The following is a 16617-nucleotide window of genomic DNA, read 5'->3' as shown; positions in this document are numbered from 1 at the left end:
TACACTTGACATCAACTAGTCTGTTCTCTCTTAAATTCATGTCTGGAGTAGTGATGCCAAAAGGGACTGCCCCTGCAGGTGGGAGACATTTATTTGCTTGCTTAATTCATGCCATGGAGGGGTCCTCTGGGCTGTGGGGCATAGTGAAGCTATTCGGGATTATTAGTCCCAAATTAACAATGAGCAAATGTAGGACCAGGGACATGAAGGGACTTGTTAAAAGCTACACAGCAGGATGGGGTTCTTAGCTCACGTTCTCGCTGTTAAAAGACTGATTAACCTATGTGGGGTGGGGGATGGGCTAAAAATAAGGCTTGGGCTTTGACCTTGAACTCTGAGTACTATACTTTCCCTTTATCAGTTCTTCGCTGATTCCAGGTTTCTTTCAGCTTAATGGTAACTCAGGGCCTTTGCACATGCTGTTGCCTGGAACTCTGTTTCTTCCACCATCTTCCCTCCTCCACTCTTCATCTAATTCCTTCCCCTTTTTTAGATCTAGGCTTCTCTGTCCCTTCCTAGACCACCAGCTCCAAGTTGGTCCCCCTACAGTTCTCAAGGTCCACATTTGTCTCTTGCCTTAGCAGCTAGCACACTCAACCATTATTTGTTTCTGTTTATCTTCCCCACGTGGGGAAGATATCTTGCCTATCTTCCCCACTAGGTTATATGTTACCTGAGGGCAGAGGCTCTGACTTCTGTCTCAGTTCCTGGCACAATGTTTGTTCAATAAATAGAGGAACCCCAGAGTCACCCAGCCAGAAATCATCTAATTTCTGGTCTCCCGCCAAAGGTGAGGAACGATGGCTTGACCAAGGCCACAAAGCTAGTCATTATCTGCAAGAAACAAGACAAGAACTCGAGAAGTTACCATCACGTTTAAGTCTTGAACTGGGCCATCCTGATGTGGGGGCGGTGTGGGCTTCACAGGGGCAGGGCGTTGGGACAGATGCCAATTTTTGCCACCACGTCTAAGAAACAGGTACGATCACCATCAGCCCCATCGGTAGCATCATCCCCATTTTACAGATGAGGAAACTGAGGCTTAAGACACTTTGTGACTTGCCTATTCCCACAACTGACGAGCGGATAAGGAGGAGACTCGAACCCAGGGCTGAAGCCTAAGCGGTGCGCGCCCAGCGGTGGGTGCAGCGCGGGCGTGGAGACCTGGCATGGCCGTGGAGTCCTGGCACCGCCGTCGGTGCACCGGGGGCGGCTGGGCGGAGGGGAGCGGGCGGAAAGGCGGCGGGCGGCCCAGCAGCTCTCGGCAGCGGCGGCGCAGCCCCGGGAAGGGGGGCGGCTGCTCGTCCTCCCGCGCGGCAGGCGGGGCGTGAGCCGGGCGCCGCCACAAAGGGGCCGCTGTCGCGCCGCCCCGTCCCGCGCGGGTAGCAGAGCTTGACCCGCCCCTGAGGCGGCCGGCGGCTCCCGCTCTACTCGGGCTGCCTCCAGTCTCGTCTCGCCGGCTCCGTCGGGCCCTCTCCCTGTGTCCCCGGCCTACCCTCCCCGGCCAGCCGGCTCCACTCGCTCCAGTGCTAGGAGGGGGCCGTGCCCCACAGACCGACCTACGGACCGACCGACTGATCCCGCGGCCCCGGAGGGGAGCAGCCCGTCACCATGGTAACGCCTGCCAAGGCCTGGACCACCTCGCTCTGTCCCCTTTTGGTGGGGGTGTCCAGGGCGGACCCCAACCTTTCATGCTATGACCCTCAGTGCCCCGCTAAGGGTCTGTGTTAACTGCTCCCCATCAGGAGCGGGATGGGAGAATGGGGGTGGAGGTGCGGGGAGCCCCTCTGGTCATGTCCTCTCTCCTCTCTGGGCCCTCCCTGTCTCTCCAGGAGCGATGTGGATGGCTAAGATTGGATGACCTGTGAACTTAGATGTGGCCCCATCCCTGGCACAGATCAGAGCTGAAACCCTAGCCCTTGGGCCTTAGATAAAACAAGGGGTGGTGTTGTGCTTTGGATTTGGGGCTGAGGGTCAGGTATGCCCACTGTCCTCACACAGGTGCAAACAGAGATGGGGCTTCAAGCCCCCCTCCTGCCCAGTGCCCAGTGGAGAGGGCGGAGTTGCTTACCAAAACGTGGGGTGGTTTTTTCACTTTAGACTCAGGGCTAAAACGCCAGGTGTGCTCCTAGTCCTGATGTGAGGCAGTCTCATGGGAACAGGGTGGGGAGGTAGGCCTAGCAGAAAGAGAGGAAAGAGAGCAATACTTCGATACTGTGGCTTCTTTGGCTGGCCCCTCCCTAACGTTGAGATGCTCTGGGAGGAGTGTGTGTGTGTGTGTGTGTGTGTGTCCGCGCATGCACGTGTGCCAGTATCTGGGAACAGGGAATGAAAGAAAAGTCTGTTTTCAGGGAATCACAGTCCAGCTCCCAATAGGCCCAGGAGCCCCAGGCGGGTTCACAGGAGCACTGGGGTTTGGAAAAGTCCTGAAGACAGGCCAAGGCTTTAACCCCATGACTGATGGGCCATGCTGAATGTGTGTGGATTTTCACTCAGTGCACAAGAATTCTATTAAGACGGGTACGCACGCACAGAGCATAGCAATGTATGTTCCCATTGCCTCCCACGGCTGAACACACGTGCCCTCTGACACGCACACGGCTGACCCACCGGCTGTCCCCACTGCCAAAATAAGGACGTCCATCTGCATCCATGCCACAGACATATGGCAAAACCAGGCTGCTAGGTTCACACACCAGCAGGACAGGTGTACGACACACCTTGCTGCCCTAGCTGTTTGACAGAGTTCGTCCTAAGCTCGTGGTTCTTCACCTTTCCCTATGGGCAAGGCACTGTGCCCAGGGATTTATACTCAGGAGCTCATGTCACAAACATCAGCCCTAAAAATAGACCTGCTGGGATCTTCACCCGGCAGATGGGGACCTGAGGCTCTAGGAACTTCTGTGGCTGCCCAAGGTCACCCAACCAGGAAGTGGAAGATAGGGCAGCCTGAATTCGGAATGTGCGTTCAGCTGTCCAGGCCACCCCAGAACCAAACCTTCATCAAGCAGTGTTTGCTAAACCTTCCCTGGTTTTGGACTGAACTCAGGGATTACTTTTAGAATCCAGAAACTCCTTGCTGAACGCCAGCCCCTCAGGTTACGAGGCAGGCCCTGGGTGGTTCTCTGAAAAGGCTGAGCAACTCTTTCTTAAATATGCATGATGAACAGACTTTTCTCCCACTTTTGTTACCTGTCCACCTCTCTGACCTCACCTCTGTACTTCAGCCACTCTGACCTTGGTTCAGAGTCTTTTATCTTTCATGTTCCTTCCTGCCACAGGACCTTTGCATATGCTGTTCCTGCTGGGGTGGCACCCCTTCACCTGAAGAATTCCTAGCCATCCTATCAATGCTCACCCAAGTATCACATCCTCAGGAAAGCCTTTCCCAATTTCCCTGACTCCCACTCTAGTATGTTATGTATCTTTCCTTCACGGCTCTACCACAGTTGTTCTTTGCCTGGGATGATTTGATTAAAGGCTACCTAGTGCCTTGGCACAGCCCAGTGCCAGAGTGTCTTATGACAAAGGTACTTTGGGCTTATTTGGTTTCATATTCCTGAACTTTTTGTTCTATCATAATAATTTGTGCACATTCACTTGCTGGATAAGACATTATGAAGAAAGAACAAAATCAAAATTACTATTTGCTTAATATTTTTCTTTTAATCAGCTTACCTTATACACTTAAAGGTATATTTAAGACATTTTATATCATGACCATGAAAAATCAGTATCCACAATCATAAACACAAAGTAACTGTAAAAATGTCTACAGTGAGGGCAAATTTGTGTTGGTAAATTCTGGCTCAATGAGGTTGGCTCTGGATGACTCCAAGTGGGAGGACTGCTTTCTTTTCATTAGAAGGAGTGATCACTGTGTGTCTGAGAGGTGTTTTAAGATATCCTGGCACTGAACTGAGACTTTCTCTTTGGTGTTCTCAGGAGGACTAAACAAGAGTTGGGATAACTTTCTGTGATTTCACATCAAGTTCATGGCCTCCCCAACTCATCTCATGGGTCCCCTGCCAGCCTCTCCCACACTTTGAGAAAAGCTAGTTGAATCTAATTTATTCAACACTGCCAAAGTACCTGCTTCTCCAAGACACCTGCTATGTGCCCGGCCCTGTGTAAGGACCTGAGTGCGAAAAGAGTAAGCTCTGGTTCCTGTCCTGGGGGGCTTCTAGTGCAAAGTTGCTGAGGCTGGGTGACAGGCGATGGGAGTCCCTCTCTTTGCCTGGAAGCATATGTGTCATGAAAAGCAAAGAGATGCGGGTTGAGCAGGGCTCTGAAGGGTGGGAAGGAGCTCACCCAGCCCAGAGAGGGGCACAGTGCGAGCTCAAGCAGTTCTTCTCCAAGTGGGGCACCCGCTATGGGTCCAGGGTGGGGAGACTTTTTTTTTTTTCTTAAATTTATTTATTTAACACAGAGAGAGAGAGAGAGATCACAATTAGGCAGAGAGGCAGGCAGAGAGAGAGGAGGAAGCAGGCTCCCCGTGGAGCAGAGAGCCCGATGTGGGTCTCGATCCCAGGACCCTGGGACCATGACCTGAGCTGAAGGCAGAGGCTTTAACCCACTGAGCCACCCAGGCGCCCGTGGGTGGGGAGACTTTAGATGAACTTTTTTTTTTAGATTTTATTTATTTGACAGACAGAAATCACAAGTAGGCAGAGAGGCAGGCAGAGGGAAAGGGGGAGTGGGAGAGGGAGAAACAGTCTCCCTGCTGAGGATTCAAACAAAATTGACGCAGGGCTCAATCCCAGGACCCTGAGATCATGACCTGAGCAGAAGGCAGAGGCTTTAACCCACTGAGCCACCCAGGGGCCCCTAGATGAACATTTTTATTTACAGTTGTTCATCTTCGTGAGTGGGCAGAAGTGGTTTAGGCAACACAAACACAGGATGATAAATAAAAATCAATGGATTTAAGTTGGAAATGAATTGACAAGAAGATGAATGTGAAGTAAATACTAATTGATATAAAGCAAAATAAATTAAGATGTATAAACAGCCAGAAAAACTCTGCATATGGCACGTGGGTGATTGGGAAGCCCCGGGCTAGAGCATCAAGTGTGTTGGAAGAAGCAGTAAAGTACGCTGCTGTGGACTGATGGCCACTAGTGGTGGGCTGAGTGGGTAAGGCAGTGGGGAGCCACTCAAGGTTGTTGAGCAGTGAAGGGTCACAATCACATCTGTGTGCTAAAAGGCTATCGTAGGGGCATCTGGGTGGCTCAGTCATTAAGCGTCTGCCTTCAGCTCAGGTTGTGATCCCAGGTCCTGGGATAAAGCCCCACATCGGGCTCCCTGCTCAGCGGGGAGACTGCTTCTCCCTCTCCCACTTGTGTTCTCTCTCTTGCTGTCTTTCTCTCTGTCAAATAAATAAATAAAGTCTTTTTTTAAAAAAAAAAAAAAAAGGCCATTGTAATGGCCAAAGGAGAGCCCAGCCTGGGGAAGGGGGAGAAGACCTCTACCCAGTTCTACCATTTACTGAGGGTAAAGCCTTGGGTTCAGTGTCTTAACCCATAAAATGGGAATAAAAAATACCAATCCCATAGAATTGTTGGGAAGATGAAATAAAATAATGTTAATAAAATAATGAAAAGTGCTTAGGATAAAGCCTGATACAGAAGCTTGCTCAGTAAGAAGCTCTAGTTATCATTGTTATTATTATCATTATGTATTTTGGGTGGGAATGGTGAGCCCCAGGGCAAGGCAAACGGGATAGGGAGAGAAAAGAACAAACACAAAACTTAGCCCTGGACAGGTGAAGTGACTTGCTCAAGGTTACACCAATGAGCCATGACAGAGCTGTTCTCAAATGTGGGTCTTCTAACACCCACTGGTTTTTCAGTTCACTGCATCTGGGCTGTTTTTCCAGTTTCTAAAAGGTTCTACTTCTACTTTTATTTCTTTTTTTAAGTAAGGAGTCAATTCTCACTCATGCCTCCACCCACACACAAATAAAAAGGATTTAAAGCAGGAGAAGTTTTAGTTGGACACAAGCAACAACTTCCTGGCAGCCAGGGCCACAGAATACTGCTTTTAGAATCTCCAGCCTGGAGAAGTTCAAGAGGAACGTCCCAGGTAGCTGAACCTGGCGGCCACAAGCTGATATCCACTGGGCTCTATCTGGCTCACAGATGTGTTTGGTGTGGCTAACCTGTAGAACACTGGGAAACTTTACTAAAATGTCAGCAGACCCAGTAATGCTGGGTGAAGGCAACACTGGGTTGGAGCAGATGAGATGGGACGTGTGCCACAGTCCCCACTACTCCCTATTGCTTCCCCAACACTGAGGCTGATTATCAGGGGACACTCACCAAGGGGCCAGAGGGGTTATTTTCTCGCACTTGGCTACTTCTGTCTTCCATGTCACCTTTCAGTCCCTTGTGGGCATTTGTGCCTGTGGCTGGTGGTTTGGATTCTTCCTGGGCTGAGTAGAGAGATGGATGAGACCAGATCTTTTTAAACTTTCCCATCAATTGGGGATTAACTGATCCCATTTAGAAACCGTGTCCCAGCTCCAAACCTTCCTGCACCTGATTATACGTTGAATTCTAGAGTGACCCTGTTGGAAGCATCCTTAGAGATAGATAGATAAGCCCAATGCACCCATTTTACAGATGGGGAAATTGAGGCCATGGTCACCCTGTGAGTCAAGGGTGAAATCTCACCTTCCCTAGGCATGCCATGGAGGAGAGCAGGGGATGACAGCAGCCCTGGGGCCCTGCCTACCTCAGTTCTTCGAAGCCCTCGCTCTTCCCAAGCTAGGGAATGATGCTCAGTGATGCTCAGAGCTTTGTCTGGTGGAGCCAATGGATAAACCTGGGCCTTTAAGAAGAGTTCGGCACACCTCAGAAAGTCCAGCTAACAACAACTGGTGAGACCATTTAGAAAGGGAACAGGCCTTAAAACACACACACAATCACAGTTTTATTTTCCCCTCTTGTTTATAAAAGCTACACAGGCTGGTTACAGAATGGTCGGAAAATCCAGCAAACTATGAAGAAAATGAAAAAGGGTGACTTACGAGGCCCCTGCCCCCAACGGCGCTCGGGGGTGACGGCTGTTAACACTTCATTCCAAGGCCTCTTGGCTTACGCACCTTTTTACAGCATGGAGATCACACTGTCTGGGAATTTTTTCTTTTAGAAACTTCCAGTAATCAGAAGAGTCGTTCCTTCCCGGGGTGAGGGAGTTGCCTGGCAGGGAGCCTCTTTCCGGGGTGGTGGAAACCTTGTGTGTTGATCTGGCCAGTGCTCACGGGGAAAGGCACATAGGTAAAAACGACATCAGACTTGTGTGTTAGTAAAAAAATAATGGAGGCTCAGTGCAAAGTGTTGACACAGAAGTGTAGGAACCTCTTCCCACCTTCCCATACCCAGAGGGAACCGCTGGGGACAGACACTTTTCTGCCAGCCCCATAACCGATTCCTTGGGTCTATCCAGAAGGCCCCTGAGCATCCTTCAGGCACCAGCCCCGCAGCAGGGTCTGTGGGCCCCCTTGGGGGCTCCTTCTCTGCTTCTGGGGGGGGGGGGGAGCTGGAGGGCTGCAGACCGGCTCTGGCTTCTCCCTTTCCAACTTCTCGCTGCTTCCTGGCAAGGAACAGTTAAAGGCCCAGCCTGGCTGCGCTCACTGGGGAGGAATGGAAACACATCGATTAAGTTTCACGGAAATCATTTTGAGGGGCCCGTGTCTGGCCAGCAGTATTTGGGTTCCTGAGGGCCCAGGCTGGGCTGCCTGATTGGTTTTGAGTGGAGAGGGGCCAGCTTTCCTTCCTACGGGCTCCACACTGTGTGCTTACGCCCATATTTGGACAGCTTATGAACCCCTGGGGTTCAGGCCCATAGCAGGTAATGCTCTGGCCAAGAGCTTGGAGTCCCATTAACTTGGAACATTCTTGTTTTTTTACTGGCCGCCCCTTAAATCGTTAGAGTGTGCAGCCAGTGAGCCCATTTGTGAAAGCCAAAGGCATCCCATCTGTGAGCTTTAGTCTGCGAGAAGTAAACAGCTTGAAACACTGCAGGACAGGCGGCTGGGAAGGCCACCCTGAAGGCTGGTGGCTGCTGCTGGCCCCATGGTGGGCCAGGCACCAGGGAGCAGGGGAAGAGGGCGGGCCTGACTGGCCAAGACAGGGTTGGATCGTGGCTCTGTCTTCCTCCTCCGTGATCTTGGACAAGATCCGCTTCCTCTTCTTTATCGGCAGAGCAGGACGTTCCTTCTCTGCCCCAGGACCTTTGTGTGGCTAAGCAAGAGAATGTGAGTGAGCGCAAGGCCCCGTGCACAGCAGGTGCCTGGAAGTTGTTGTTATTCTTCGGGTGACAGCAGTGGGTTCAGGAAGGGGTCAGGAGGGGGACATGGCTTCACACAGAGGCTGGGACTCTAGCTTCATCTGACAGGAGGAATAAAGAAAAAAAAAAGATTAAAAAAAAAGGCACCAACACCTTTTTCTTTTCTCAGGACCCCTGCATCCATCATCTCCCTGCATTTGCAGAAGAATCATCTGAGCAAGATAGGCTAGGCTCTAGAATCCCCATTTACAGATGGGGAAACCGAGGCACATCAAGGCAGAGATGGTTGATCCAAGGTTGACATGCAGACCACATTTGGGACACAGGCTGTCACAGAGCAGAGCTAAATAACAGGAGTCATGTGCTAGGAGACTCAGGCCCTTTGAGTTTCCCTCTGATATTCTAAGGACCCCCAGAGAAAACCCACCTCTCACGATAAGATATCTTCACTACCTTTCTAATACGTGGCAAGCTTGCTTTGAAAGAACGAAAGAGAAACTCGATGAGCCTTGAGGAAGTGACCAGATGTCCTAGAACCTAATTTAGAAAATGTATTTGTTCTTATTGCTTCCTTTTTCTTTTAAAAAATAGTTTATTTTTATAGAACTAGAACAGTGAAAATGAAATATATTTTATATAATAAGTGTGTATTTATTATATAGTTAAATATTACATTATTTATGGTAATATATACTAATGTAAGGTCTACCCTCTGGCTATAATAATGAATATATATGATAGATATAAATATATCTATATGAATAAAATAATACAAAACCACCCAACGCATCAACAATTTATTTTTTTTAAGATTCTATTTATTTACTTGACAGAGAGAGATCACAAGTAGGCAGAGAGGCAGGCAGAGAGAGAGGAGGAAGCAGGCTCCCTGCCGAGCAGAGAGCCCGACGCGGGACCCGATCCTAGGACCCTGAGACCATGACCTGAGCCGAAGGCAGTGGCCCAACCCACTGAGCCACCCAAGCGCCCTCAACAATTTATTTTTGAAGTTCCATTCCATTTATGCCAGCTGATACCAATTTTCCCCATAAAGCAATGACATAATGATAACTATAGTAATGGCCACAAGCATATAGCAGTGATGGGTCTTGCTGATTGAGCACCTACTAAAAGCTAGTCCTGTGCAGAGACCTTCTGTGTCTTATGTCATTCGGTCTTGCTCAACCATTTAAGGCACATACAATTATGAGCCCCCGCTTTCCCTAGTAAGGAAACTGAGGCAGACAGAACTAAGCTAAGCAACTTGCCAAGTCACCTAAGCAGAAAGTGGTAAGAGCAGGATTTGAACTTGGGCAGTCTGGCTGCCTTCTCCTAACCTGTATGGGGGCATAACGTCTCTGTTTGAAATACAATTATTTAAGTATTTTTGGTGAGTGACTTGGGGGGAAAAAAAAGCGGTTAGCGCTAATAGTACAAATGGTATTTGGATATGCTAAAATTCATGAAGATGTGAGTGAATGATTAAATTTCCAAAACCAAAATGAAACAAACCTAACCCAGCTCAATGTGCACACAAGGAAAGGCCCAGAGAGGGAAGGCACCTGCCCAAGGTGGCACAGTGGCGTGGAACCTAGGAAAGCGAGTGCCCTAGAAGAGGCTGGGTAGAGTGGTGGCTTCTTAGTGTGTCCACATATTCACAGACGTCAGCCGGAGTCCTCTAACTCAGGGTCCCCATTCCCATTGCTCTCCTCAGGATTGCGTGGGTGAGGGGTAACTCTAGGGGTTTGACCTTGCTTTAGAGGGGAAGAGCATTAGAAGAACTGGTCAAGCCAGATGAGGCTTTTTCTGTTCTGTCAACTTCAAGACGCCCCTCCCCCCACCCCGACCCTGTCTTGTACCTCAAAGGGGAAAATAGCCCTTCTGGCCATGTTCACTTTTGATGTCAAGAACCTGTGATAGGTCACCCCCACTGCATTGATGCTGTGTCAGTGGCAAGACCCTTCTTCCTTCAGAATGGGGGCTGTAGACATATATTCATTCCTCCCACAAATAGTGATGGAGACCATACCCTGTGCTCAGTGCTGTGTGGGTGCGGGGGCAGAGTGGCAACCCTGACATTGGCCCAATGACCATGGGCTAGCGGCCCCTGTGTTATAGCCTCCTGGCCCTGGCCTCTTGCTGGGATGGAGAAGTGCCATATTCTTCCTCCTCCAATCCCGGATTTTATTTCCCTGTCTGAAGGGACCTCATTTGTAAAAATGATTTTTCTGCCCCAAATAAGCTGTCTTTATGCTGGATTCTAGTTTATTCTCATCTTGCTTTACATCTCTCAGTGACAGATGGCCCCGGAGCTTGTGAGCAGTCTGGGCCAACCAGAATGGCTTCCATCAGGCATTTTAAGAGTTGAAAGTCATAACCCATGGGTTCTATTACTATACCAGACTGGAAACCTCTGGTCTTATCCAAATGGTTTTACAGATGGAAAAAACCTGTGGTTCAGAGAGGGACATTTTGTTTGTCCTTCCACGGCATTTACTGAGTACCTATTTTTGCCCAGGCCCTGTGCCAGGAATGGGAGACCCTTGGAAGGGGAGTCATCAATGCCCCCGTCGCTGTGACAGTTTCAGGCACTGTTAAAACAAATAAAAAATAAAAGTCCCAGACTTTGTAGCTTAAAGCAGCATACCGTTCTATGGATCCTATAGATCGGAAGTCCAACACGGGTCTCATTGGGCTCAAATCAAGGTGTTGGCAGGCTGTACTTGCCTTTTCCAGCAGCTAGGAGCAGCCTGTGTTCCTGGGCTCTTCCTTCATTTTCACAGTTAGCAATATGGCGTCTCTCAGATCCTTCTTCCCATGTCACATTTCCCCCCAACTCTCACTTTTTCTGCACCCTCTCGCCCTTTGGAGACCCCATGGGATTGGATGGGACCCACTGGCTAATCCAGGATATATTCTCCCTATCTTAAGGAGGGCTGATTTGTCATGTTTATTCCATCTTTGCCTTATGGGGAAACAGACTGACAGGTAACGGAGCTTAGGACACAGGCATCTTTGGGGCCACTATTCTGCTTACCAGCCCCGTCCTCAGGGATCCCAGAGTCTTGGAGGGAGATGGCAATCAGCATGGGAACCGCTATGATAGGGCTGCCACAGAAGCCCAGGAAAGGGGACACCTGGCCCAGGGGGTGTGGGGGAGGGAAGTCTGGGGGAATCCTATGGGAGATATGAGGGGTGACCTGACTCTTGAAGAATGGGAGGGACTCAGCCAGGTGAAGGGGAGTGGAAGTGGAAGGCACGCCAGAAGGAAGGGACAGCGTGTGCAGAGGCTTGGAGATAAGCAAGAGAATGCACGCAGTGCTGTGGCCAAAATGAGAGAGACAGACGGGCTGTGAGGCGAGGCCAATGCCAAGATCACAGGGAACCTGAATGCCTGGAGGCTGATGCTTTCCTGAAGGCAGTGCGGACACTTCCAAGGTCAGGTTCGTGTTTGGAAAGACCACTGCGGGTTCCTGGTCCAGAATGGCTGGAAGTGAGGCAGTCTGAAGGTTGGATGGCAATGAGGAAGGGATTCCATGGAAGAGACAGAGGCCTGGGTCAGGATAGGGACGGGGGAGCAGAGCCGAGTTGGTGGGTGGGCTGCTGGAGGTGAGAAGAGCCTGCAGGTTGTGTGTGAACGGAGGAGGCAAGAGGAAGGGCAGAAGGATGCGCAGATTTCTGGCCTGGGAGTCTGACTGGACTGTGGGGCTGTCACTGACGTAGGGACATGGGGGAGGGGTGGGTTTAGGGACATACTGAGTTGGGTTTGATGCGTTCATGATCTGTGCTTGGTGGACACCTAGGGGAAGCACCCAGAAGGCAGCTCATCATGTGAGTCTGAATCTGTGAGCTCTTGTGTCAATTATATTAATTTGTATCAATCAGGTATTACTGTGTAACAAACCACCCGAAAAGATGGTGTTGAAAAAAAACTCCAGCAATTACTTATTATCGTTCATGCACCTGCGTTTTGATGCACCTACATGTTGCCTGCAGGTTGGTCTTCACTGATGGCTCAGCTTCAACCTGCAGGTGTGCAGGTCTGCCAGATGGTGGGATTGGAGGTTGCGGACCTCTCTGTTCCCTCTGGCCCCGACCTAGAATGCCCCCCACCATTCCTCCCCTCCACCTTGGGCCTGTGGATGGCACTGAGCAAGGACCGCAGGAGGGGAGGGAATGAGGATGTCTTGAGGAAGAGTATTCTAGACAGAGGGAGCTGCCAGTGCAAAGGTCCTGAGGAACAGGGAAGAAGGCCAATATGGCTGGAGAGGATGAATGAGGGGTAAGGGTAGCCGAGGAGGTCAGCCTTAGTCATATGGAGCCTGGAGGATCATGGGAAGTGGCCACTGCCCTAATTATTACTGCTATGATTGCTTTTCGTATTCTCCTCCTATCCCCCACAGGACCCCCCATCTCTGGACGCACCATCCAGCATGCCCTGGCAGGCCTCTATCCCCCTTTTGAGGCCACGGCGCCCACCATCCTGGGGCAGGTGTTCCGTCTGCTGGATTCTGACTTCCAAGGGGATGGGCTGACCTGCCTTCTGGATTTCCTTATTCCTGCCAAGCGCCTGTGTGAGCAAGTGCGAGAAGCAGCCTGTGTAAGTTTGGGAGGGAGGGTGGGGCCGGGGGACAAGCTCTCCCAGAACCAGAGGCCTGGAGGTGAGCAGGGAAGGAAGTGGGCTGGTGCGTGTCTTGTCCCAGAGCAAGAATTGAGGATGTGGGATGGTTCTCCATCCTCCCCCTGGTTTCCCCCAGTGGAGCAGGAAGCTCGCTTGGTTCTTTGCTCTCTGATTATCTAGGAGTCAGTCACGTTTATCCTTTCGCTAGCGGGGAGTAAATCCTGGATAAAAGGTGGGATGACCCTTGGGAGCCTGCCCTGGGGCTGGCATTGTGGGCATCACCAAGCTGCCTTGGCTGAAGTGGGTCAGCTTCAGTAGAAATAGCAGAGAATGTTCCAGATATTTCCTGGAGCCCTAGAGGCTTCAGGACTCACTTTTGTCCCAGGAGACCTCTTTGAACCCAGATCTCAGGGAGGACTCTCTAAGTCAAATTGGAAAGAAAAGTGTTTTAGGTAGGTTTACTTGGCTGCAAATGATAGATCTTTACTCAAGGTGATCTGGCCTCAGCCCCAAGTTGATACACCAATCAAATCCCTTTCTGTCTCTTGTCTCTGCTTCTCCTTGTTTGCCAACATCAATCTTATGGGCTAGATGTCCCCCCCAAGACTGGGATCCACTCCCGTCCTGGAGAGGAGAAACTCTTGGAGAGGAAAAAGAACTCTTCCCCCTCAACTGCAGATAGAAAAGATGCCAGAAAAGATCCTGATTGGCCAGGCTTGGAGCGGACCAGTTGCTGCAGCCAGAGAAATGGGATAGCGGGGCTGGCCGGGCTTGCATCATACGCCTACGCCTCTGGTCAGAGGTGGTGACTGTTTTAAGGGTGGGGACAGGCCTTTGGAGACCAAGCCCTCAGATGCCTGTCGCAGGAACTTGTCTACACCCTTCACGGGGTTGCCAACTGTGCCCCCGCTGTCCCAGCCTCAAGCATCGCTAAGAGGTTTGAAGCTCCCGCTGGCTCATGTGCCTCGGAGACCTAATGCATCAGGAGCAAAAAATAAGAGTGAGGACCGTGCGCATCATTTCAGGGGTAGCAAGAAATTGAATATGGCAGCTAAAAGCTCCGGTTTGGGAGCCAGAACTAGAGATGGTAGGAACTAGAAGGAGACTACGATCCTTCGTTTCTCTTGCTTGGTGTGGCTTCTGGAAGGCAGAAACTGGCATACACAGTCATTGTTATTGCAGAAGGAAGATTCTCACCAAGCACCTGCTGCCAGCTCCCATTCACCCACCCTGACACTATTTTGTGCATAACCTGCCCCTCCCAACTCCTTCCCCACGACAAGCTCTATGACTCCCCTCTTCCCTTTTTCGGCCCTTAAATCTGTATTTGCATGGTCTCCTTCCCCATGTCTTCCAGGAACAAGGGTCACAACGTTTTAATTTCCCTATTTTTTAAAAAAGATTTTATTTATTTGACAGATAGAGATCATAAGTAGGCAGAGAGGCAGGCAGGGGCGGGGTGAAGCAGGCTCCCTGCTGAGCAGGGAGTCCGGTGCAGGGCTTGATCCCAGGACTCTGGGATCATGCCCTGAGCAAAGGCAGAGGCTTTAACCCACTGAGCCACCCAGGCACCCCAATTTCCCTATTTTTAATCATAGGAGATTTTAATTATAATTTTAGGTGAATTCATGTCACCTCCGAGCCCAGGGTAGGATTAATAGTATGGCGGCAAGAGTCAGGTGCCCCAGGTTCAAAGTCAGGCTCCATGACTGCGGAGCTGGGCGATCACCCTCTGAGTTTCAGTTTCCTTCATGGGAAAGCAGGAATGTGGATGAGACGGTACCCACGTCCCAGAGAGGACACACACAGCCTGGCACAGAGCCTGGTATTCAGCAGGTACTTGGTAGCCATTGGCTGTTACTTTCCCATTTTTTCTTTCTCCCCTGAAAATAGGAATGTTCCAGCCCCAAAGTTGGCCTTGATAAAGACCAGCACCTGGAGGCAGCCAGCACCCTTAGATGAAGTCCAGTGGGGACTTCAGTGGGGACACAGATGCCTCCAAATATGAAAGCCGAGACACGAGTCCTGTTTATGCTGCTCTCAGCTGTGTGGCCATGAGCTAGTTCTTTCACCCCCTTGAGCCTCAGTTGTCCTCATCTGTAAAGTGGAGATAAAGGTGCCTGAACTCCCTGCCCCACCGAGTGACTGTGAGATTCAAATACATTGATCATAACCATTGTCTTTGTGGTGCCTTGCTGTTTGCACAATACTGCTGGGCAGTTTGGCCTCGTTTAATGGGAAGGCGAAGGAAAGCAGGTTGTAAACAGCAGAACGCTCTGTGAAAGTAGCGGAGGATCTCGCGGACTGGAGGGGTTTGTGGATAGGAAGGTTTCCTGCGGCAGCCAAATCTACAGCGTCCCTGACGGGGACTGGTTTACCCATCTGGGGTACAAGGGCAGTCAATTCTTGCCCCAGTTAATCAACCTGGGAAGCACCTGCTTCATTAAGAGGAACCTCAGTGTCATTCTCTGGAACTCCCCCCCCCCATACACATCCAAATTATAGAAGATTATCTAGGTTTTACTCAAGCCACAGGGCTTTTTTCCAAAAGCCAGGTAGAGAGAGAGAGAGAGATACCTGTCTGTTCCGTGGCGGGTGGGGGTGTTGCTTCTGTTGTTGCCACATTGTGTAGCTGTGGGAGCGGGTCCTGCACAGTCCGGTGGAGGGGCTCCATCAAGAGAGATCAGGTCTGGGGCGCCTGGGTGGCTCAGTGGGTTAAGCCTCTGCCTTTGGCTCAGGTCATGATCTCAGGGTCCTGGGATTGAGCCCCGAATTAGGCTGTCTGCTCAGGGGGGAGGCTGCTTCCCTCTCTCTGTCTGCCTCTCTGCCTACTTGTGATCTCTCTCTCTCTGTGTCAAATAAATAAATAAAAAATCTTCAAGAGAGGTCAGGTCCAACTGGTTCCGGGATGCCTTGCTGTGTCCCACCTATACAGAGAATTGCTGGTGCCTCCTGTTTTTAAAAAAAAAAAAAAAAAATTTAAAGTTTTTCCTCACCTGCCATGTCATTACTCAGTGAAGATAAATAAATAAATAAATAAATCACAAACCAGTAAATAATAAACATTCAAGTCCAGAATAGTGGAATGATTTTGTTTGCTTGCTTGTTTGTTTGTTTCAAGGTCATCCAACAAGGTAGTGGTGGGGTCATGTCTCCTGGCTTTTCACCCAGGATTGTTTCGACTTCACTCTGTAATCTCTCTGCCTTAAAAATTAGAGAATGGCGTAAGTGCCGTAACTGACTCATTTTCTAATGGAAAATCCCCACAATTTTTCAAAGGGCAAATGTCGAAGGGAGAGGAAATTAACATTTATTGAACGCCCACTTAGTGTACGCCAGGCGTTGTGCTGTGGGGGTTTTATTTACACGTATATAAGATCTCACTTAATCCTCATACCAACCCAGCCGTATGATACATATGGTCATTCCTGGAATGACAGATAGGAAAATTGAGGCTTGAAGTGGTTATATAATCTGCACAAATTAGCGATTCATGCTTTGGAACCTGTGTCTCTCTGGCTCTTGAATGAAGGGCCCAGACTTGATTTGGATTGAGAGAAATCTGGGGTGGATGGGGAGAAGGGACCGTGACCCAAGGAGAACGATCCTCATGGGAAAGGCACCTGCAAAGTAGCACCTGCCACTCAGAGCTTTTCTCCCTTGGGCCAGAAGGCTAGCGAGCATTTTTAAGGTCAGGGTCAGGA

The 16617-nt window shown here is 50.1% G+C and overlaps 1 protein-coding gene across 1 annotated transcript in view; it reads left to right on the top strand.

Moving 5' to 3' along the window:
• Positions 1 to 1169: 1169 nt before the first annotated feature.
• KIAA1755 (KIAA1755 ortholog) overlaps positions 1170 to 16617 on the top strand; it is a 40594-nt gene continuing 25146 nt past the window's right edge. The window contains exons 1-3 of the mRNA XM_059407691.1: positions 1170 to 1242; positions 1333 to 1614; positions 12696 to 12892. Coding sequence (XP_059263674.1) covers positions 1170 to 1242; positions 1333 to 1614; positions 12696 to 12892 — 552 coding nt within the window. The remainder of the gene's footprint in view (positions 1243 to 1332; positions 1615 to 12695; positions 12893 to 16617) is intronic.

Source organism: Mustela nigripes, chromosome 7 (genome assembly GCF_022355385.1).
Source record: "Mustela nigripes isolate SB6536 chromosome 7, MUSNIG.SB6536, whole genome shotgun sequence".
NCBI lineage: Eukaryota > Metazoa > Chordata > Mammalia > Carnivora > Mustelidae > Mustela > Mustela nigripes.
The sequence above is the reverse complement of the archived record's forward strand: the minus strand, read 5'-3'. Positions and strand labels throughout refer to the sequence as shown.